Source organism: Carassius auratus, unplaced genomic scaffold (assembly GCF_003368295.1).
Source record: "Carassius auratus strain Wakin unplaced genomic scaffold, ASM336829v1 scaf_tig00003102, whole genome shotgun sequence".
Classification (NCBI taxonomy): Eukaryota; Metazoa; Chordata; class Actinopteri; order Cypriniformes; family Cyprinidae; genus Carassius; species Carassius auratus.
The window spans coordinates 420,828-443,969 of NW_020523502.1; the positions used below are offsets into that span (position 1 = coordinate 420,828).

A 23,142-nucleotide genomic window follows, 5' to 3' on the forward strand; every position below is an offset into this window, starting at 1 on the left:
CAAAAATTTCTTGGTAAACGGGTGCAGAGACTTTGGTTTTCAAAAATCACAATGGACCAACACCAGCAGATGACATTGATCCCAAATCATCACAGACTGTGGAAACTTAACATTGGACTTCAAGCAAATTGGGCTAAGAGCTTCTCCATCCTTCCCCTAGGCTCTAGGACCTTGGTTTCCAAATGAAATACAAACTTGCTCTCATCTAAAAAGAGGACTTTGGACCACTGGGCAACAGTCCAGTTCTTCTTCTCCTTAGCCCAGGTAAGACGCCTCTGACGTTGTCTGTGGTTTAGGAGTGACTTAACAAGAGGAATACGACCACTGTAGCCAAATTCCTTGACACATCTGTGTGTGGTGGCTTTTGATACCTTGACCCCAGACTCAGTCCACTCAAAAGTTCACTCAATTTCTTGAATCATTTTTGCTTGATAATCCTCATAAGGCTGCGGTTCTCTCAATTGTTTGTGCATGATTTTCTTCCACACTTTTTCTTCCACTCGACTTTCTGTTAACATGCTTGGATACAGCACTCTGTGAACAGCCAGATTCTTTGACAATGAATGTTTGTGGCTTACCCTTATGAAGGGTGTAATGATTGTCTTCTGGACAACTGTCAGATCAGCAGTCTTCCCTATGATTGTGTAGCCTAGTGAACCAAACTTAGAGAGTTTTTGTTCAATGTGAGCCAAAATCATCACAATAAGACTTTTTCACCAAAGAAGTTTCACAATTTGAGTTGAATTACTAAAATAAATGAACTTTTTCACGAAAATACTCTAAACATTTATGATATTCGACAATATTCTAAACATTTATGGATTAAAATGTATGTAGTGGTAATAATGTAAAACTAATATTGTTTTTTCCATCCGTTTCACAAATTTATAGCTTGATAAATGAAACATTAAAAATGTTGTTCACAAGTGAAATTCAAGGTTGCCATCAAAATTCACATTTGAGCTCATAAAGCATTACCTGAAAACAAAGTTGAAATTTGTCAGTTGAAATTAAAACCAAATGCTGGCACACTTTAAATGACTTGATTTTACTTATGCAAGTTATGCAATACCATGTAGAGCTAGGATCTTTGCCCGAACGCCCGACCCGATGTGACCCAACGGGTTCGGTCAGGTTTGGGATTAATATATATCATTTTACACAGGCTCGGGCTTGCGCAGTAAATGTGCACTCATGTGATGCATTTCGATTAGCACGAGAAAGATGCAAAAATGGGTGCTGATAAGGGTAAATGGAGGCTTTCCTCTGGCGATTAGGTTTTGGTTGCACCAGCAACTAAAGCAAAGTCTGAGGTGTAGAAAAGTTTTGACCATGTGCATAATGAGAATTATGAGCCAGTGGGTTATGTTTCTGGATGCACCAGTGAGCGCAGGACTGCGCTGAAGCCATCTACAGTGGATTTAATAGTTTTCCTCCACAAAAACATGTCGCCTAATATTGGAGAGTAAAGGTTTTTCAAATTATAACTAAATATTTATTGAGTATTCAATGCATAATGTAGACAGAGTATATATAGACTTAAGTTGACATTATTCTTGTATTAAATTTCATGCTATTCAACGTCGTGTTGAGGCCGTATTGTGAAGAGAAGTGGCGAAGTAAATCCCATGGAGCCTTTACCTTTTTTTTTTGTTATAGCCAAATACCCATGTTAATTTAGAATTTATCTTAATTTAATTTGTTAAGCAATACTTATTTTTATTGGCGCGTTGGCCTATTTATAGATTTAGTGTATGCCTAGGCCTATTTAAAGTGCTGAGATGTTACAATGTTACAGAGTACTTATTTTATTTCTTTGTTCCAACTTCCAAGTGGCCTATAGTATAGGTTAGCATGAATAAAAATGTTAAAACATATAAATTACTCATTCTTTACAAAAGGCAAAAGAGCTGTGTGCGTGTGCACATTTGAAAAGCTGTCAATCAAAATGTACGGGTTTGGGCCAAATTCTGTCGGGCTCGGGCTCTATCGGGCCTAACTTTTAAGGCCCGATTACAGCTCTACCATGTTGCAGCATGTTCTGCTGGTATTGATCATGGAGGATTTCACATTCTCACTGAAAAGAACATTAGAAAAACCTGTTTTCTGCCACACAGGTTAGGTGAAGTGCAATAGGAGAAGCTACATAATTAATACACAAGGAAATATCACAATTTCTCTGGTCTCAGTGAATGATTGAGTCTTTCATCATTCACAACCGGGTGATGTCTAGACTTGCAGAGTAGTTTCAGAGCCCTAGCCTATATAAGAGCATCTTCTTGCTGAATGTCAGATAAGGACTGCTGTCTTGTTTTATTGGGTGTGGTATCGTGACTCATGATTTACAGAAATAGTAAGTACATGTTTTAAAGCTTTATATAAATAACGTCAGGGCTATTTAAATGTTTCATGTCATTACAAGTTGCGTGCAACAAACTTATTAGTGACCTGCACACTAACAAAAGTGCAATGATGATGAAAAATTATTTAATTGTGGAATTCATATTTCAGTGTGACAGTTTTCACAGTTATCATGTAAATAATTGTATGTTTGAAACATATACTGATGTTTTGATCCAATAGCAATCTGATTCTAAAAACTATAAAGATGTAAGATTGCATGATGTCTGAAGTAATCAGCAGTATTTTAGCCAACTAATATTTTATTTAAAAATAAATGAAATAATTGTCACAAATATTTCAGATCATGTTTTTTTTTTTTTTTTTTTTACATTATTTTAATGTTAAATTATTCAAAAGTGTTTTCATTTTTAGCTGGAACACATATTTCACACAGTTTCTTCTTTATTTACAATAGGTTTGTATTCACTTTGACGTATACATAATATTAATGTTTTTCACATTTACTTTGTTGTTTCTTTGGTTGATCATAATTCTCTAAACACAGCCTATCAGAGATTACTGACTTTGTTAAGCTATGTCCTTAAAAAATATTCATTTTAAATTATCAAAATTTACTTGACTCTTGTTTTGCAGATGAGTTCATCTAAACCCAAGGAAAGGTATATAATCCTGCCCAGGTTTCTAGAATCATAGAAGGAGTCAAATAACACAATTGTACTACAACAAACTGCTATATTCTGAGAATAACTGTGCAAAATAAACTTCAGATTTAATTGCATTGAAATCTAGAATGTTTGACATCTACATATGTGACCCTGCAGCACAAAAGCAGTCTCAAGACGCTGGGGTATATTTGTAGCAATAGACAATACAATGTATGGGTCAAAATGATTTTTCTTTTATGCCAAAAATCATTAGGATATTAAGTAAAGATCATGTTCCATGAAGATATTTTGTAAGTTCCCTACTGTAAATATATCAAAACTTAATTTTTGATTAGTAATATGCATTATGTACTTCATGTGAACAACTTTAAAGATGATTTTCTCAATATTTAGATTTCTTGCCCCCCTCAGATGTCAGATTTTCAAATAATTGTATCTCAGCCAAATATTGTCCAATACATCAATGGAAAGCTTATTTTTTCAGCTTTCAGATGATGCATACATCTCAGTTTTAAAAAAATTGACCCTTTTGACTTGTTTTGTGGTCCAGGTTCACATATATCAAGTCATGTTCATGTCAGCACTGATCTGTCTGTCTGTCTCTGTGGCTTCCTCAGCGTCGAGAGGAGAAACAAAAACGTATTGAATAAGAGTGAGCAGGAGTTTGTAGCCGGCAGGAGAAACACTGTTCTACAATCCCTGAAGAAGCTTAAGATTCAGTGCAGTCAGGTAAAACATCCTATCTTATATACTTCATATTTACAACTGCTTATTTTGAAATGAACTACAGATGATGTGTTGGATGATGAACATCAGCAGTCAAGCATCAGTTTCATCTCTTCATTGTGAAGAACGATGCCGTTCCTATAACTTTGTCATCATTACATTCTGTTGTTTTATCTAAATCTATTAATGCATAAATAACTTTCACACTTTCTACAATAAACATTTGTAAATGAAGTGTGTGTTTTCAGGAGCAAGACTGGACACGCCTGAGTATTTTTAATACTTACATTAGTCACAGGGTGGGTCACATGTGGGATGGGAACAGACGTTTGTAAACTACTGTATATCTCAGTTCATTTTCCATTAAACTAAAAAGCAAGTGGCAAGAGATCCAAGTTTTTTGATACTTCTGATAAGGGCTGTGTATTGTGTATGATACGATACGTATCATGATACAGGGGTTCCGATACGATGTGTTGCGATACATTGCGATACTGTCATTTAGTCGATATATTGGGATATTTCTTATTTTAGGAGTAGGATATATTTTGAGGAAACCTGTCATTAAGAACACAATTCAGTTCAAGTTTCTTTTTACAATACAAATCGTTGCAAATCAAGTTTCTACAATATATAGTAGTCGCTTATCAGTGGTGACTGTCAGTTTATGTGCACATGGCAGAAATGTACGGAAAAAGACGTAATCAAACAGACGATAAACACTATTAACAGCAATGATTATATGATGCAATCAAACTTGTAGCAAAATTTGGTAGTTCTGTATGTTGTAAGAACACACCACCATATGCCAACCTTATTAATAAATAAATAACAATTATTTAACCAGAACACAGTGGGATCTGCATTTGCAATAATCAGTCCTTGTAACATTCAACGTTATTGAACTACTGTTTGTGCAGTGCTTACATGATTCCTAAAGAAAACAAAACAATTGTAAATCAGTAAAAAAAAAAACATTTGTCGAACCTTTCCATTTCACAGGTTTTTCAGTTTGTATTTTTGTTCCACGTGGAATCGCCTAAACCGCAATGCGAGCAAGGCCCAAACTGCACAAAATGAGAGAAAGCTGCAGCTGCACCGTGTGAGCCCCTCTTCACATGGGATGCGGCGGGACCGAGGTGGCACCCTCGCCATGGTCCCTCGGTGGACGTTACCACAAAAGGCCAAATGATGGCACACTACAGCTTTGTACACCGAACAGGGACAATTCTTTCATCCTCCATTACTAGCAGCAATATTAATTAGGGATGGGCGAATCGATCCTGAAGTATCGATATATCGATACTGATGAAAGCATCAAAATGATCGATGCTGAAATAAAAAAATATCGATACTAAGGCGTTTTTATTTTCCAGTGATTTTGTTTATTTTAAAAAAAATGCCTACAATATGCCTTAAATTGGACGAATAACCTATGTTAGCAAATAATTGTGTGCAAGTGATTTTCCTGCTCATCTGAAAACACGCAAATGTTGCAAGGCAGAATCAATCAATTACAGAGTGCGTTCACTCACTTCCGACAATATATTTAAATAGAGCTGCGTTTCCCAAGAGTAGCCTATAATAAGACAGCACATATGTTTTTGGAAAAGGCAACCCAGAACAATGCATAAAAAACATAGGCTATATGTTTGAGTTATTTTACAATAAACCTATTGAAATTGTACCCTAGTTTGTGCAGTACATTTCTTTAAATTTGAATGTTAAAAGTTCATATTGCTCATGTTGTATTCTGTATTGTTAATATAAATCATACACACTCCGAATAAAAAGGTTGCATTTTATGCATGCAACAGCCTATTACTGGCAGTCCCTTATGACAATGAACCATGGTTACCACTACAGTAAACATAATTTAACCATGTGTAAACAAAAAATATAACCTAATAAGTTGCAATTAAGGCGTATTGAATGTTTAAATGCATTTCAAATATAAAGTTAGGTAGGTATTATTACCCATTGTACTCATAATAATTAAATAAATTTCATAATCTGAAAGTTTGGTTTAGAAGTATCGTATCGGTATCAATATCGACGATACTGGCCATTAAAAGTATCAGTATCGTATCGAAAAACGAAATCCCTAATATTAATGCTAACATTATTGGCGTGCCCTAATGCTAGTATTTCCTGTTACTCTCGCTGTCGTTCAGAGACAAAGACTGCCATCTAGCAGTCAGAATGTAAACTTAAAACGAAACAACAGACATTCATCTTGTATGAATTATATATTTTTTTTTAAATATCGATATTCCGATTTTGAGAATCAATACAGTATTGCCAAACAAAATATTGCGATATTCACATGTATCGATATTTTCTTACACCCCTACTTTTGATTTCTGATACTTTGAATGTTGTGTGCATTTCAGAAAGCGGTGCCAAACATTGCATTACTGGGTTCTGGAGGAGGACAAAGAGCCATGGTGGCTTTGCTGGGATCCCTGGTTCAGCTTGATAAAGCGGGTCTTCTGGACTGCATCCTTTATCTGAGCGGAGTCTCTGGATCCACCTGGTATGAACCCTGAGAAACAACAAACACACAGAGATTGAATTGAGTTGAATGTCAAAAATTAGAGCAGTATGTTCTTCTCTGAAGGTGCATGGCCTCCTTATACAAAGAACCAAACTGGTCCACTAAACTAGAGACCGTGAAAGACAAAATCATTGAGAGAATCAGAGGTCCTGAAGTCAGCTTGACAGACGTAATGGCCAAACTGAAGAAATATTACTATGGGAAAGACTTCTTCAGCTTGACTGACGTCTGGGCAGTGATGCTCGTCATGTCATATGTGAAAGAGGTCTGTAACTATTCATGACCAGGGATGGATTCTACAGGTTTCATTTTTATTCATAATTCAGAAAATTATAGGGTGGAATGATTTTGTCTTTCCAGATACTGCTGAATCAACTTATAGTTTGAGGTTTATGTATAGAGAAGGTTATTTGATCATTTTTATTTATATCTTGCAGTTCAGTGGCCAGATAATGTTGATTCAGTGATTCTGAATTTGACTTTTTTTTTTTCTGACTCACTAAAAAGAACTGGTTCATTATAGCAGTCATTTGTTTGTGAATCGGCCTACACAGGTTGGGCTTTGTGGTCGCATATTTTGTAATTTGTGACCCTGGAGCACAAAACCTTAACCAGTCTTAAGTCGCTCACTGGGGTATATTTGTAGCAATAGCCAACAATACATTGTATAGGTCAAAATTATAGATTTTTCGGTAACACTTTAGAATAGGTAACACCTATTAGTTGCTTATTAGCATACATATTACTAGATTATTAGACATGTATTAGTGCTAATTAAGAACATATTAATGCCTTATTCTATTTGACCTTATTCTACATGGCTAATCTTACCCAATACCTAAATCTAACAACTACCCTACTAATTATTAATAAGCAGCAAATTAAGAATTTATTGAGAGAAATGTCGTAGTTAATAGTTAACAAGTGTTACCTATACTAAAGTGTTACCGATTTTTCTTTTATGCCAAAAATCATAAGGATATTAAGTAAAGATCATGTTTCATAAAGATATTTTGTAAATTTCCTACCATAAATATATCAAAACATAATTTTTGATTGGTAATATGCATTGCTAAGAGTTCCATTTGTACAACTTTAAAGGCGATTTTTTTCAATATTTAGATTTTTTTTTTTGTACCCTCAGATTCCAGATTTTCAAAGAGTTGTATCTCAGCCAAATATCGTCCTATCCTAACAAATTAGAAGAATTGACACTTATGACTGGTTTTATGGTCCAGGGTCAACTATGAAAGAACTTTGATAGATTTACAGTGTTATTTACTATTTCTGTTTGTAAAAAAGGGTTCAGCATCTCCTATAGTAGACCTATAGGTTACATAGGCCGACAGAAGTATTACATTTTAAATTGAGAAAGAAGCAACCTACCTAGCTATAAAACTGATGGACATCTCCAAAAAGGACGTACTTCAGGTTTTAATTGGAACATTTCTCTCTAAGCCAGCAGTCATATTTATTTTAATAAGGCCACTCATGAGAATGAAATGGTAACGAATCTCCACTGATTCTCTTGATAAATTCTCTCACTGTAGAAATGTCATATGAAGCTCCATTTGAGCCTCAGGTCCTTAAGATAAAAAACTGAATGTCTCACAACCGTCTCCCTATAATACAATAACATGATGTGTGTTTTCTGTAGATCGATGAGCACACACTCACACAGCAGCGGAACCAGCACAATAAAGACATGTTTCCCATCTATGCAGTGATCGACAAGCAAACCAAACAGAGCAATGACGGAGGTCTGCGTGTGATGCATGAAAAGGGATGAAATGTTAATGTGCTCGTGACAAAAGTTACATGGACATGTGTTCTGTCTGCAGACCCCTGGTTTGAGATCAATCCATATGAAGCAGGTTATTCTCTCTCTGGAGTGTTTGTGGACACCGGCGACTTTGGCAGCCAGTTTCACAAAGGCTCAAAGATAAAACATCAGGATGAATTTGACATGCTGTACCTGCAAGGTAAAAAACTTTGTCACAGAGGAGTTCAATATTTGGGTAACACTTTCTTTGTAATATCAACTTACATAGCTTAATACATTGATTGCATATTGTACACTGATTTCTGCAAACGAGTTATCAAACGGTTCTAGGTCTGTATTATTTGCTATTTCAGAAAAATAATTAGCATGGCTATTTATGGGTGTAATTTTGTATTTGATGCTCATTCTATTTTTTATTTAAGCAAAAAGCCCAAAGAAGCCGTGGTTTACAGGGAATTTATAACAGCTAAGGGGCGTTGATTAATAAAAACAGTATTCTTCCACCAAACAATGTACAGTAGTTCCTCAGAGTGGTTGTAACAAAGTGGTTGCCGAGCAACACACAAACATAAACAAAAATAGCTAACTAATAGTTGAATTATATGTTTGGGGGCGGGGCAAAATACATTAACAAGAGTCAAGTCAGACATTCGACAAACATAATTACTGATGTTAACACACAGGGAAAATGTGTAATGAACACCTTGCAGATGTAAATGGGGTAAATAATGTTTCATGTTTTGATGAACAGAACACTTAACGTCGGCGAAACCATAACAAATAACAATTGTTAATTGTCAAAACATTTCTTAGAATAGTGCTCTCATTATAACGTTAGCCTAAAATGTTAGCAGTTAATGTTCTGCATTTCTGTTTTGAGCTGCGTGAGCTGAAGATGACCAGTAGAGTGATCTAATTGATAGCAAGTTTTTAATCAATGGGATTCAACTCATAATTTCATATAGAATACGCTTCGTTATTTAAACAACACAACATTAATATTAAGACTTATAGGCTATTTGCAAAAAGGGCCCTAACGCACATGAACATATCTGCGGGACTCTGAATGCGAACTCGTTTTTGTGGACAGAAACACGGCAGCTAAACTATAAAAATTCATAGCATTTTAGTATAATAGTCTTCTCATAATAATAGTATGTATATAACAGTCCCAGTCATAGTTATTAATATTCTGCATTGTAGTTTGACCTGCTCTCGCTGTGTGCTGAAGAGATATCACCTTAGTACTACAATGAAGCGCTTGACTCAAAACCAAATGCATCTTATATCAGGTAAATAATATATCCACGATATATATACACTGGCTGAAATGTTTTTGTCACAATGATCGAGTCACGAGATCCAAGTGCGAGGTAAAAATTGTTTATTTGTAACTCTGACAGTCAGCAATGAGAACGTAGGAAGACGATGGCATAACCCCAGATGAATCACGTCCAGACCACTCAAGCAGCAGGAGCTAAAACCCAGCGCAGGAATCCTAGGCGGGCGAGGAATAAGGTCCAGAGAATCCCAACTGGAGGGACAGGAGCACAACTACACAAGACAGACAGACGAGAATCAACGAACCAACAACACGAACAGGAAACCAGCCAAACTTAAAGGCAGCGCACATGAGCTGCAGCTGGTGCTCATTAATGCAGCTGCAGCTAGTTAACAGACACACACAATCAGACAGAGACGCAAGATTAGCACACTGATCCATGAACCGTGACAGTTTTGAAATCACTTGTACCCTATCTGTTCGGAAAAAATCCAGTCTCTGTCTGTGTCAGTTTGAGTCTCTGTAAATTTTCACGGTCACGGATTATGGAAAGTGAAACATAAATCTATAGGGGTGGTTGGATTTATTCACGGACTTTAAAATATTCATTTGAAGCTTCTTTCTTTTCAGATTCATACAGCTATATCATAATAGGCTGTATATTAACTTATTGGGAGAAAACCGGTAGTTCTATGTGAAATCGGACATTTGAGCTCCCCCATATAGTCAAAATGGCATAATCAATAACACCTCTGCAACCTCTTTGTTGCAACCACAACTGATTCTGAGGAACTATATTATTTGTTGGAATTGTAAACATACATCTTCTGATGCAAAGCTAAGGCACATCATCAGTGATATAACCAAAGGGCATCGGGTGTTTCGGGTCTTTCGAACATCAGACACCCTCGCACACCTTTCTGCCACCTCTGTGGTATTATAGGTTGCCCTTCTTCTACTCTCTCCAGTAATGCCGAGTGCAGTATAAACTCTGCAGAGAGACTGTCCTGCAATGCCTCTGCATCCAAATTCCACTGGCAAGCACCTAGCCTTCCAGCCTTTCCTGTGGCAGTTGATGACTAAACTGTTGTACTTCTCCTTCTCCTGTAAGCTCAGGCATGACGAGACTCTTCATTGCCTCTGACATCAGGACAATGTCAGGCCTGAGGGTGATTTCATCGACATGCTGTGGGAACTTGCTCACATCCGCTGACAGCTGCCAGTCCTGTGCACTGTTGAGAAACCCTGATGTTGCACTAGATGTTGGTTTTGGTTTCTCCCCAGCTCTGATGAAGTAGGTGATTTGCTTCCAAGGTTTGGACCTTCGACAGCTAATGATGGCACTGCATATGCTCTCTGCATTGGTCTTGAGCAATTGGTCGTGACGCCATCGGTATCTGCCTTCCCCTAGAGCTTTTGGGCAGCAACTCAGAATATGCTCATGGGTCCCCTTCCCCTGGCAGAGTGGGCATGCTGGTGTATCAGCCAAGCCCCGACAGGGGAGATTGGATGGACTGGGAAGGATGTTGTAGACTGCCTGAACTAGGAACTTAATACGGTGAAGTTCTGTCTGCCAGAGGTTATTCCACGTGATCTTCCTCTCCACAACTTGCTCCCATCTCGTCCAGGCACCTTGTTCTCTCATTCCCACTGATCTGCTGCTCCTCTCCTCCATGGCTGCTCTCACATCGTGCTGCACCAATTGCCTCCTCTCCTTCCCCTGAGCCTTGTCAAAAGGCATAGTTCCTAGTCCAGCCCTTCCTCTGGCCACTGTTCCCAATAGGACTCCATGACATAGCCATGATTCTGCTTGAATCACTGCAGTCTCTGCTCTCCACTTCCTGCCGGTCCTGACTGCTACCCCTGCTCCGGAGACCTTGGAGTCCGATGACTCACAGAGTTGCACCTCTCTTGCACGTGAGACTTTGAACTCCTCCTCAATGTATTTCAAGGGGAGTGTAAGCTTTCCGGAGTTCCCATATAGGGCGATGCTGCCCAAGCTCCTTCGCAGTCCTAACCATCCCCTCAGGTAGCTGCTAATTCTTCTTTCCAGATCTGAGATTGTAGTGATCGGAAACTCATAGAGGAGCAATGGCCACATTATCCTTGGCAGAATCCCATGCTGATAAATCAACGCCTTGAATTTTTCTTGGAAGGCCTGACTTGTCAACATCCTTGAGCCTTCTTCCAGCTCCTCACACATGCTATTGATGGAGGCTGTGTCCCTGTGGCTGCTGTCAAAGAACTTCCCCAAGCTCTTGATTGGCTTCTAGCAGATGGAAGGAATTGGTGTTCTTGATTCTGCTGGCTTAAATGACATCCTGGCCCATCACATCACCCTCTTCAGCCCTGCCAGGATCAACCTGCCTCCAGGCACTGACTCGTCGGTCACTGTCAGATCATACATGAAGGTGCAAATTGGCGGTTGGCAGTTCCCAGACTTAGACTTGGGACCTCTGCATTCTGGTTCAGCCAATTTCACCAACATGTTCATTGCCAGAGCAAACAGGATCACTGAGGTGGTGCAGCCTGTGATGATTCCCACCTCCAATCTGTGCCAGTCTGATGTTATTGATCCTGTGGAGGCTCTCAGGCTAAAATCGCTGTAATGTCCAGGATGAGCTCTCTTACAAAGGCTGGGACATGGTGCCTTTTCAGGGTTTCAAGGACCAGAACTGGCTGATGTTCTTGGAGTTGTCCTCTTTTGGGATCCACATTCCTTCTGCAACTCACCACTGCTGCACTGCTTTTCCACTTCTCCAGATAACCTTCAGCATCTTCCAAAGCTGATGCAGTAGCTTGGGGTTGAAGGTGTCTTGAAGGTATTTGTTGACTTCTTCCTTTGTACAGGTCAGTCACCCACTGTGTTTCTGCTCGAGGAGTTCCTTTGTAAAGCCAAAATGGTTGTTGATAAAAGCGGCCCACTTCTTGGCCCTTTCCATCCTTTGTCTGCTGTTATGTTCAGCTCTGCGTAGAATTAGGAGCCTCTTTCTGATCATTTGACAGAGTTCTGGCAGTGCTACCCCCTCTTCATTGGATTCCTTGTGTTGTTTCTTTAAGGTTTTTAGCTCTTTCCTGATGTTATGGATCTTGACTGCCCTCTGGTTCTTGATATAAGGCTGCTTCACTCCCCTCTCCTCCTCCACACCAAACCTCTCTGCAGCCATACTCTCTATGATGATCATCATAGTCTGCAATCTCTTCTCAACATCCCATTTTGCTGTTGCTTCCAACACCTTGTCTACATCCTCATCCATCTTCTGCCACTCTGCTGTTTTAGAGGCTTGGGGCCACCTGATCCTTCTCTTCTCTGACTTCCTGGTCGAAGGGACTGTTTGCATCACTTGGAGGCTCTGGGCTCTGTGGGGTGCTTCCAGGCCTGGCTCCCCCTCCGTCTCACCAAGTGCTAGACCTGTGCATTGTGATGCTTGCTGTCGTTCCTTGCATTTTTCCTTGTTTGAAGAATCTTAAGGTCCTGCTCATTCTTGCAGATCTTTCCACACAAGCATTCTTTGCTCATCATCAACGTTCGTCCATTGCTGATGGTTGTTAACTTTGAATCTGTCCAGCTGGGGTGCTCACCCCCCACTCCTTCGGGCTCCCCTGGGGGTATATTTCCTGTCTTTGTTCCATAGCTTTTTTGGTTCCTCCTTCACAGGAGGTGCGGTTAGGGGTGCTAGCCCATGCTGCCCCGGTTGCTGTCTTCCCAAGCTGCCAACTGTCTCTCCAGCTGTCACCAACATGTTCTTGGTCAGCAATGAGCCTTTCCTGGTAGTCACTGGTTTCTCCAGTCTGACCATTGTAAAGATACATCTTCTGATGCAGAAGAATACTGTTTTTATTAATATTCAATTCAATTCAAGTTTATTTGTATAGCACTTTTTACAATACAAATTGTTACAAAGGAACTTAAAGCAACTTATACAAATAGAGACATCATTAGCATAGCTGCTGTTCCAACAAAGTAAAATTAATTCATAAAATCATTACACTTTATTCGCTTTGTTTTATTTCATGAAACCTTAATATGTATATGCAATAACCGTTTTATAAAAGCAATAAGCCCCGTGAAGCTGTGGTTTATAGTGAATTTATAACAGCTCATACCTAACAAGGCCCCTTAAACCATGGCTTCACAGAGCTTATTGCTTTCATTTAAAAAGCACATTGAGATGCTATATTTCAACAAAACATTTCTTATGGTGACTTAAAGGAGCGACTATTGCTGCTGAATATTTTAAGTGCTCCAATCCCAAGGCACAAATTCCAAGCATGGGACAACAACTTGGCCACACGTCACATCACTTTTCACTTTAACCATTTAACAAAGCAATTTCATATGAATTAAATTGTTTTGGACCTTCATTCCTATTTTCCTAAGTTTTCGTGTACATTTTATGTAGACTTATTCAAAATATATATATATTTTTTGAAAATTGTATTTAGCTTTTTCAAATATAACAGTAAAAACAAACATCAGACAGAACACAAAATAAAACAAATACTGTACACACACACACACACACAAATAAGGAGAAGGGGAGAGATACAATATAAAACGATTAAGAAATCAACATTATTAAATGTACGGAGCCCCTCACATGCCATGCAGGAAAAAATAATAGGCTAAATCGTGTGAACTATTTACTAATTCATTCCCTCAATGTATTAAAACGTGCACACGATTACTATTGCATTCCCTCGATTTACTATTGCGTTCACTTGATTTCAAATGAACACAATAGTAATCGTATGCACGTTTTAGTACACTGAGGGAACGAATTAGTAAATCGAGCGCACCATTTATTTTTCTAGCATGTCGTGTGCAGGGCTCCGTACAAATGAACTCATGTAGCACTTTTTTTCTTATGTAATTCAAAAATGGTTTCAATTTTCTCTAATGGTGCACAGCTGCAAATTACCGACAACCACAGACCAATTAGCACATAAATGATTACATTGAAGATTGGAGTCAATAAAATCATCTAATAATAAACATACCTTTGGATCCAATGGAAAATGAATTTAATGGATCTGTGATATAATGTCACCCAAAACACTTTCACTTTAGAACACAACCTTCTTTTGTACAACATCTAAAGCAGAGAGGTGAAATGCTATTGGTAAATTAATGTAATTTGGATGGAGTGTAATAAAGCTGGTGTAAGAAATTATTAATCTATACCTGGAATTCAAAGTTGAGGTGACCCCCGTCTTTACATAACTGACCCTATAGGTCCTCTGCTAATGTTATCTCTGAATCATGCTCCCATCTATGTAGGTTTGGATTTATCTGGGTCAGCTAAAGGCTGGCTTGACATCAGAGCATCATATATTTCAGAAATTGTTTTATATAATGGTTTTTCAGAGTAGCAGAGTTGCTCAATAGCTGTACGTTTTTGAGCCTTAAACAGTTTGAAACTGCAAATAACTAAAGAATTCTTTATTACCAGAATAAGTCTCAAAACACACTGGGAGCTATCTATTCCCCAAATAAAGTTGTTTTAAAGGTAAAATATGTAAGATATTTGCAGTAAAATATCCAAAAACCACTAGGCTAGTGTTATATATTTGTCCAGCTGATTACTAACAATATCTCTAATGTTTTCAACTACTTGTAAATCATGAGAAAATTCCCATTCTAAACAGTGACACGGGGCAGTGCAGTCGCCTGTCAATGACGTCAGTTACCCTTTACTGCCTTTACTGACATAGAAACCACATGACAACAGTGTCGTGGACAAATGCGGAAGTAGCTTCGCGACAAACTTCAACTAGAAAAAGATGCCTATGTCGTTTCTGTTTTACTCGACAGGTGAGTTGTTTTGATTCGTATCTTTACAGAAAACGTATGCTATTATAAAGATCAACAAGATTAGTATTATGGGGCATATACGCAAAACGCGGGGCATCGCATCTCTATACCTGTGCAAGGACGCATCTGATCCATCGTCTGATCACGTCTTTGCATTGACACTCGAGCAAATCGTTGAACGCGTTAAATCTATGATTTATATTTCCGTCTGATTGATGGCCGTCAGTGGTTGGGTAGAAGACAACACATCCCATCATTCCACGCTCCTTCTTAGCGTCATCAAACCACGCGATTGTTATTATTTTGATAGTGCGCCCTCTCGTGGCAGGTCCTACAACCTGTACCTTTAAGGGGAAAAACATTGTCCATAAACTAACACATCCTTGTTGCTTAAAAAGGTCAATCATACAAAATCTCAGCAGTTTATTTAGCAAGTGTTGATGTTGTTCTGCAGCTCTTTGTGGCAGTGCTTTAGCAGATGAAGTGGATATTAAGAAAACCATGTGGCAAAAGATAAAAGGTGAATTTATTTTCTGACAACTGAATTTTAGCTTTTTCTATTTAAAGTCAACAGTTATTTTATTACGATCCTTTTAATGTTTTTCAGATTTCTTTCAAAACGAAACAACACTTGAAGCAATGAGGAAGGGTAAAGCATTTCTTATTGCTTTTATTTAAGTATCTATTTTTAATGAAGAATTTAAGTATTTTAAGTACAACATTTTTATTTAAATATAATTGCTTCTGTTTGTGGGAAAACTGATACTGTAACATCATAAATTTGAATGTGGAAAAAGAGTTTTGTTTTTTGCAATGTATTCATCTTTACTCAATATATGTGTTGACAGAAGAGCATGAGAGAACAGATGAAGTGATGAGAAAAGAGAAGGAAACAGAAGGAAAAGAAGCAGTACTGGAGTCTTTGTCTATGTCCTGTCCACCAGACTCCGCAGACGAATGTAGGTTTCATTCAGATGATCCAATCTCCCCCATAGATGAATGTAACCAGGCGCTCATGGATCTTGTGAACATGAATATCTCTGTTTTGAATGGCGAAGATCCTTCTGATTTTGATGAATCCATCAGAACAAATTTGAAAGGTAAAGCATTATACATCACAGTAAGAACCTTCTGTTTAATGACAACAGATTTGTAAAGAATTCTTGGTATTTAAAATGAAAGCCATATTTCACATCATATCTGCATTTAAAAATTATCATTTGTACTTTGAAAAAAAGCATCTGCTAAATACGTGACCCTGGACCACAAAACCAGTCATTGTTAGGAGGACAATATTTGGCTTAGATACAACTATTTGAAAATCTGGAATCTGAACATCAAATGAACATCAAATAAAGTTCTTAGCAATACATATTAATAAACAAAAATTACATTTTGATATATTAACGGTAGGAAATTTACAAAATATCATGGAACATGATCTTTAATATCCTAATAATTTTTGGCATAAAATAAAAATTGATAATTTTGACCCATACAGTGTATTGTTGGATATTGCTACAAATATACCCCAGCGACTTACTGATTTTGTGCTCCAGGGACACATATGTATATATAAAATACAGTTTATATAACTATTTTATATCCATATAAAGTATATAACTATAAAATGTATAATAAAATATATGGATAAGGTAACTGTCAGGATAGACTCGGGAGACTGAGGTAGGTGAATTCAGAACAGTGATTTATTGAAAGATACATACAAGTGCTCTGTGAATCTTTATCCTCAAGTGCATGGTGAAACTCCATAGTTCAGATGCAGGTAGTATGGGAGTCACATGGGACGGGAATGCAAACAGGTAAGTTCGCTCGGTTCTGTAATGTCAAAGCCACAGTCATTGATCGATCACTTATATTCTCTTCTTCCTTAGATTCCGAAGACAGTATCAACCCGGGGTAATCATAGGAGACTTCAGAGACCGTTGAATCACTGGTAATGAACTGGTGATCCGCGGTCCTGAGGGTAGCAGAACAACACCAAAGGTGAGTATACGTTACGTCTGGCTTGCAGGAGCTCAGGAGACAAGTGGGATAAGACTGTTCCTGTTGGAGATCCTAATCGAGGCTCAACCCAGAACTGGTGCTTGATTAGCTCGTTAAATAGGAACAGGTGTGGGTGCTTAACTGGGCAGGATCCTGACACTACCCCTGCCTCCAGGGTCCAACACCATGGTGGAGCCGACAGTGTGAGGAACCAGGGAGGAGCTTTGACTGGGGAATTGGGTGACATCCCGATGCCGATCTACGGAGACGGAACCAGGGTGCTTGATGGAACCAGCAGAACGGAGTGCTTGATGGACCAGGTCGACGTCGCCAGTCTGGAAGCCCAAGGCGGAGTGGCTGGTTTGCGTGCCTGAGGCGGAGCTGAGGACTCGGCTGACCAGGACGATGATGGAACGACAATGGTTTATCTGGATGGATGAGGGAGCCCGGAGGAGTCCTTGGGCAGATGGGCCTCGGTGGAGCCAAAGGGATGCAGAGACGCCGCGGAGCCGGTGGGCTGATGGGCCGAGGTGGAGACATGGGTCTGGAGGGGCACAGTGCAGCAGGGGACCCCGTGCAATCCTGAGCCAGTGAACGGAAAGCCTCTTCGGAGCCTGACGGGAGATCGGGAGCCTCTTCGGGGCTTGATTGGGGTTCAGGAGCCACTTCTGGGCCTAACTGAGGATCGGGAGCCCATCCTGGGCTTAACTGGGGATCGGGAGCCCATCCTGGGCTTAACTGGGAATCGGGAACCCATCCTGGGCTTAACGGGGAATCGGGAACCCATCCTGGGCTTAGCGGGGGATCGATCTGTGGAAGAGTCGTTGTCTATAGGCTCCCCAAACCCCTCTCGGAAATGGCGAAGGAAGTTCTGGACGTATGAGGTGACCACAGTTTCCTGACACCACAACGCTTCGGCCCATCTCAACACGGCTCCAGATAATTGCAGGATGACGAAATAAATTTTTGATCTCTCCATGGGGTATTGGTGTGTGTGTTGTAGGGTATTGGAAGCGCTGTCCTCGGGTTGTGCTGAATTCTCTTTCAGTTTTGCATCGAGCCTTCTGTCAGGATAGATCCGGGAGACTGAGGTAGGTGAAGTCAGAACAGTGATTTATTGAAAGATATATACAAGTGCTCAGTGAATATCCGTAGTTCAGATGCGAGACGTCACATTGGACGGGAATGCAAACAGGTGAGTTTGCTCGGTTATGTAGTGTCAAAGCAACAGTCATTGATCGCTCACTTATATTCTCTTCTTCCTAAGATGCCGAAGACAGAATCAACCCGGGGTAATCATAGGAGACTTCAGCGACCGTCGAATCACTGGTAGCGAACTGGTGATCCGTGGTCCTGAGGGTAGCAAAACAAAGACACAGGTTAGTGTAACACCAAAGGTGAGTATATGTTATATCTGGCTTGCAGGAGCTCAGGAGACAAGTGGGATGAGACTGTTCAAGTTGGAGATCCTATTTGAGGCTCGACCCAGAACTGGTGCTGAGATACCAGTTTTATAGTGCCTTGATTAGCTCGTTAAATAGGAACAGGTGTGGGTGCTTAGCTGGGCAGGATCCTGACAGTAACATTAACAATAATATGTAATAACAACACAAACATGTCATGTCCTGTTTTCTTACAGACCTCTCTGGAGGCAAAAGTCGGCTGATTCCTGCAATGAAAAAAGGGAGAATTGATGATAAAAAAGCAGAAAAAGTGTATATAAAGCATTTCACCCTGGATGTGTGTGAATATTTGAGTAGTCAGCTCCATAATTGGGTATTTGGTAAGTTGAACTGTCTATAATTTCCAAACAAATAGGTCTAAATTTAAGATTTATGTATGCTATTTGAAATGAATATAAAATTCTCATCCATTTGGATTACACAATAAACTTAAGTGATGCATATTTGTCAGTCATACATGAATGAAACCAGTAAAATTTTTGAATTAATACCAATAAACAGTAAAATATAAAAAAATAGTTTGCTTTCATTACGCACAATAAGCAGTAATGAAATAATTAAGTCAAGAAGTCTACATCCAAAATTGTTGTTCTCGAAAACCTGAGAATCGTTTTAAGAAATTAAGAACTTAAAAAATGTTTAACTGTTTTACAGATGCTGGGATAAGTATTTGTAAATGCATGGCTGAGTGGATCTGGGGAAGGAAATATAACTTCCTCCACAACATGACAGGTGAGAACAGACCTGCTAAATCTTGCAATTTAATGAGAATAAGACTAATTTCTCACTGTGATCGATTAGTTGAAGCAGTGAACTCCACTCTTCTGCAAAGTGAGACGAGAGACTATATAGATGCCGGAATGTTGCTGAACTCACCCTACTTCTCAGTGCTGAGAGAAGACAGAGACATTGACCTCATCATTTCCCTGGACTTCAGTGATGGAGATCCTTTCATGGTATTACACACACATATAACACACTATAACAAAAGTTAAAGAAATAGAACACCTAGATATCATCATTTACTAAATAATACTAATGAAAAAAAAGTTAGCCCTGGCTTCTTTGGCACATGTATGGTGTATGGTTAACGTAGCTGTAAGGTTAATTCCCTTATGAAAATTCACTACAAATAAAACCAAAAAACTATGGTTACTAGTTAAACCACAGTGACCACCAACTTACCGTGGTCTTGCTACACTAATCATTGTTTAAGCGTGTATTTGTAGTAAAACTGTGGCTTTACAAATGGTAATCACGGAGGCAAAAAAAACATGGTTACTATACTTATACTATAATAAAACAATGGTTACTTTTTTGTAAGGGTTGTAACAACAAGTGAGAAATATCAACCATAGACCAAGCAAAATAGCAAACCAAGTAGAAACCAAGCCCAAGGTCTACAAGCAAAACAAAAAGCTACAGGGTCTGTGACGAAACTATCATCAACATTGGCTTAGCTTTTCAAATAGCAAGAACTCATACATTTAAAATGCTTATTGTTTAAACTGTTTTTATTTAGTACAGCTCTCAATCTTCAAGAGCTAGTCAGCAGAAGGAAGCATGAAGAGCTCCAAAATTTCTTGGTAAACGGGTGCAGTGACTTTGGTTTTCAAAAAGACAATCGAACAACACCAGCAGATGACATTGCACCCCAAATCATCACAGACTGTGGAAACTCAACACCGGACTTCAAGCAACTTGGGCTATGAGCTTCTCCACCCTTCCTTCAGACTCTAGTACCTTGAAATACAAAATTTGCTCTCATCTGAAAAGAGGACTTTGGGCCACTGGGCAACAGTCCAGTTCTTCTTCTCCTTAGCCCAGGTAAGACACCTCTGACGTTGTCTGTGGTTCAGGAGTGACTTAACAAGAGGAACATGACAACTATAGCCAAATTCCTTGACACATCTGTGTGTGGTAGCTTTTGATACCTTGACCCCAGCCTCAGTTCATTCCTTGTGAAGTTCACTCAAATTCTTGAATCGATTTTGCTTGACAATCCTCATAAGGCTGCAGTTCTCTCGGTTGGTTGTGCATCTTTTCCTTCCACACTTTTAACCTTCCACTCAACTTTCTGTTAACATGATTGGATACAGCACTCTGTGAACAACCAGCTTCTTTGGCAATGAGTGTTTGTGGCTTACCCTCCTTGTGAAGGGTGTCAATGATTGTCTTCTGGACAACTGTCAGATCAGCAGTCTTTCCCATGATTGTGTAGCCTAGTGAACCAAACTGAGAGACCCTATTGAAGGCTCAGGAAACCTTTGCAGGTGTTTTGAGTTGATTAGCTGATTGGCATGTCACCATATTCTATTTTGTTGAGATTTTTTTTTGTTGGTGGGTTTTTGTTAAATGTGAGCCAAAATCATTACAATTAAAAGAACAAAAGACTTAAACTATTTCAGTCTGTGTGCACTGAATTTATTGAATACACAAGTTTTACAATTTGAGTTGAATTACTGAAATAAATGAACTTTTCTATGACATTCTAATTTATTGAGATGCAACAATGTGAACCTTCACATTGAGTGTGAATTTTTTATTTTATTTTGAGATCCATCTGTTCACAATGAGGATGACTGAGGAACTCATATGCAACTATTACAAACATGCTCAAAAAAAGAATTGTAATTGGGGTGTAAAAACTTTTGAACAGGATAATCAGTGTAAACTTATCTTATTTTTGTCTTTTGGGAAAAGTAAATATCTCCTCTAGCTTTTGGAAGGGTGGTACTTTATATCTTTAAAAAAAAAGAAGAGCAATTTACTCTGATCATTCTGTTCAAAAGCTTTTAATGAAGTTTCTCTCATTCATTTCTATTGCAGACAGTAAATGGAGCTGCTGAGACTTGCAAGAAACTAAAGATCCCTTTTCCTGAAGTCAGTGTTCCCAGTGATGAAGGAAAGAAACCAAAGGACTTCTATGTGTTCAAAGGCCAAAACGCTCCAACCGTGATCCACATCCCTCTGTTTAATGCGGTCAACTGTGGAGGCAAGTTCAGATCTTTACAGCTGTCCTGATTAAACCTGAAATATCACTGAAATGAATTGTTCTGATTTAAGTGTTTTACTGTTTCTTTAGATAAAGTTGAGGACTGGAGGAAAAAATATCGCACCTTTCAAGGTTCTTACGGCGCTGAGATGATCGCTGATCTTATGGACGTCGCTGGAAAAAACATCTCAAACAACAGAGAGAAACTCAAGGAGCAGATTCGGGCGGTCATTGAAGAAAAAAGAAAATTTTCTGAATAAACACTGAATATAAACTGAATATAGAATAAAAACTGATCTAAAGTAACAGTCATTACACAGAAAATAGTGTTTAATAAAAAAATTTGCTAAATGTGATCTGTGGGTCAGTATAAGAATATCATGTTTGCATTTTATTCAATATATTCAAAATGTTCCAAAATGTTTGACTTTCATTAAGTAATAAAGAGCTGATTAATATTCAAATCAATCGGTCCGGCCAGAACGAAGTTACTAACAGCAGAAGAACCCCGTCCCGGAGCACTCGCTCCATAACTCTCGGGAGCAGAGTATTCAGGGGAAAGGTGTACAGACAAAGCCTCGGCCATGTCTGTACCATGGCATCCAGCCCCAATAGAGCTGCATTCCCCGGGCCTCAGCCCCTGCCTGCTCCCATATTCAGCTGGATACCCAGGAATGTGGACTGCTCTCAGCGAGAGGAGTTCCTGGGACTATGCAAGGATCTGGTGTGGTAGTTTTTTAAGACCAATGTTTTGGTGATCTGTGCCGGAAAAAACAAGTTACACTTCAGAAAATGAAGATGTTTTGATTGCTCCATTGGCTAATCTGAAATGATTTAGACTAAACTTTACGAGAAAGACAAGCAACATATTAGATATTTTTTGAGTGGACATTTAGAAAGTGTTTTATGAGTTGTATATCCGAGGAAAAGTGGGTATACAGGGCTTGAAATTAACTTTTTTACTTTGTAGCACTGGTGCTCCCAACTTCCAAAAGTTAGTGCAGATTTTAGATTTGTTAATATTAGCTGTCAATTACTCGTCACTGCTTTCAGCTACTATCGCAAGAAAAAAAAGGGCTGAAGAAGAGAGAAAATGAAAAGAACACTGACAGATTTCTTTTGTAAACAACCTAAAGTTAGGCTCTTCTTTGACGATGGTTATGATGGTGTTATTTTCTGAGATTTTATCAGTAACAATAATTTGAGTGTTACTGTGCTGATATCCTGAGGACTACAGTGGACAGATGACAAAGATAAAATTGATTTTGACCCTTTATGGTCATTTTTACCTTAAGGCCTTAAGTGTGCATTATCATTTGAGTCAAATTATTATATTTAATCTGTTAATTATAATAAGAAATTTGGGCTGTTATCAAGCAAATGAAAGTATCAATCAACAAAATTCATATTTGCAATGCCGAGGAAACACAGAAGCTGAATCTGAAATAGCATTTAGATGCATTTACACACTGATAAATGCAGGAC

The 23,142-nt window shown here is 38.7% G+C and overlaps 1 protein-coding gene across 1 annotated transcript; it reads left to right on the plus strand.

The window, feature by feature from the left end:
- The first annotated feature begins 1,232 nt into the window (after positions 1-1,232).
- On the plus strand, positions 1,233-21,917 carry LOC113070154 (cytosolic phospholipase A2 gamma). The gene is made up of 14 exons (XM_026243365.1): positions 1,233-1,248; positions 3,580-3,758; positions 6,149-6,291; positions 6,376-6,577; positions 7,970-8,072; positions 8,154-8,294; positions 15,647-15,712; positions 15,800-15,841; positions 16,041-16,292; positions 18,839-18,982; positions 19,317-19,394; positions 19,464-19,618; positions 21,492-21,657; positions 21,748-21,917. Exons 1-14 carry the CDS (start codon positions 1,233-1,235, stop codon positions 21,915-21,917), a joined length of 1,857 nt encoding a protein of 618 aa, XP_026099150.1.
- Positions 21,918-23,142: the final 1,225 nt, after the last annotated feature.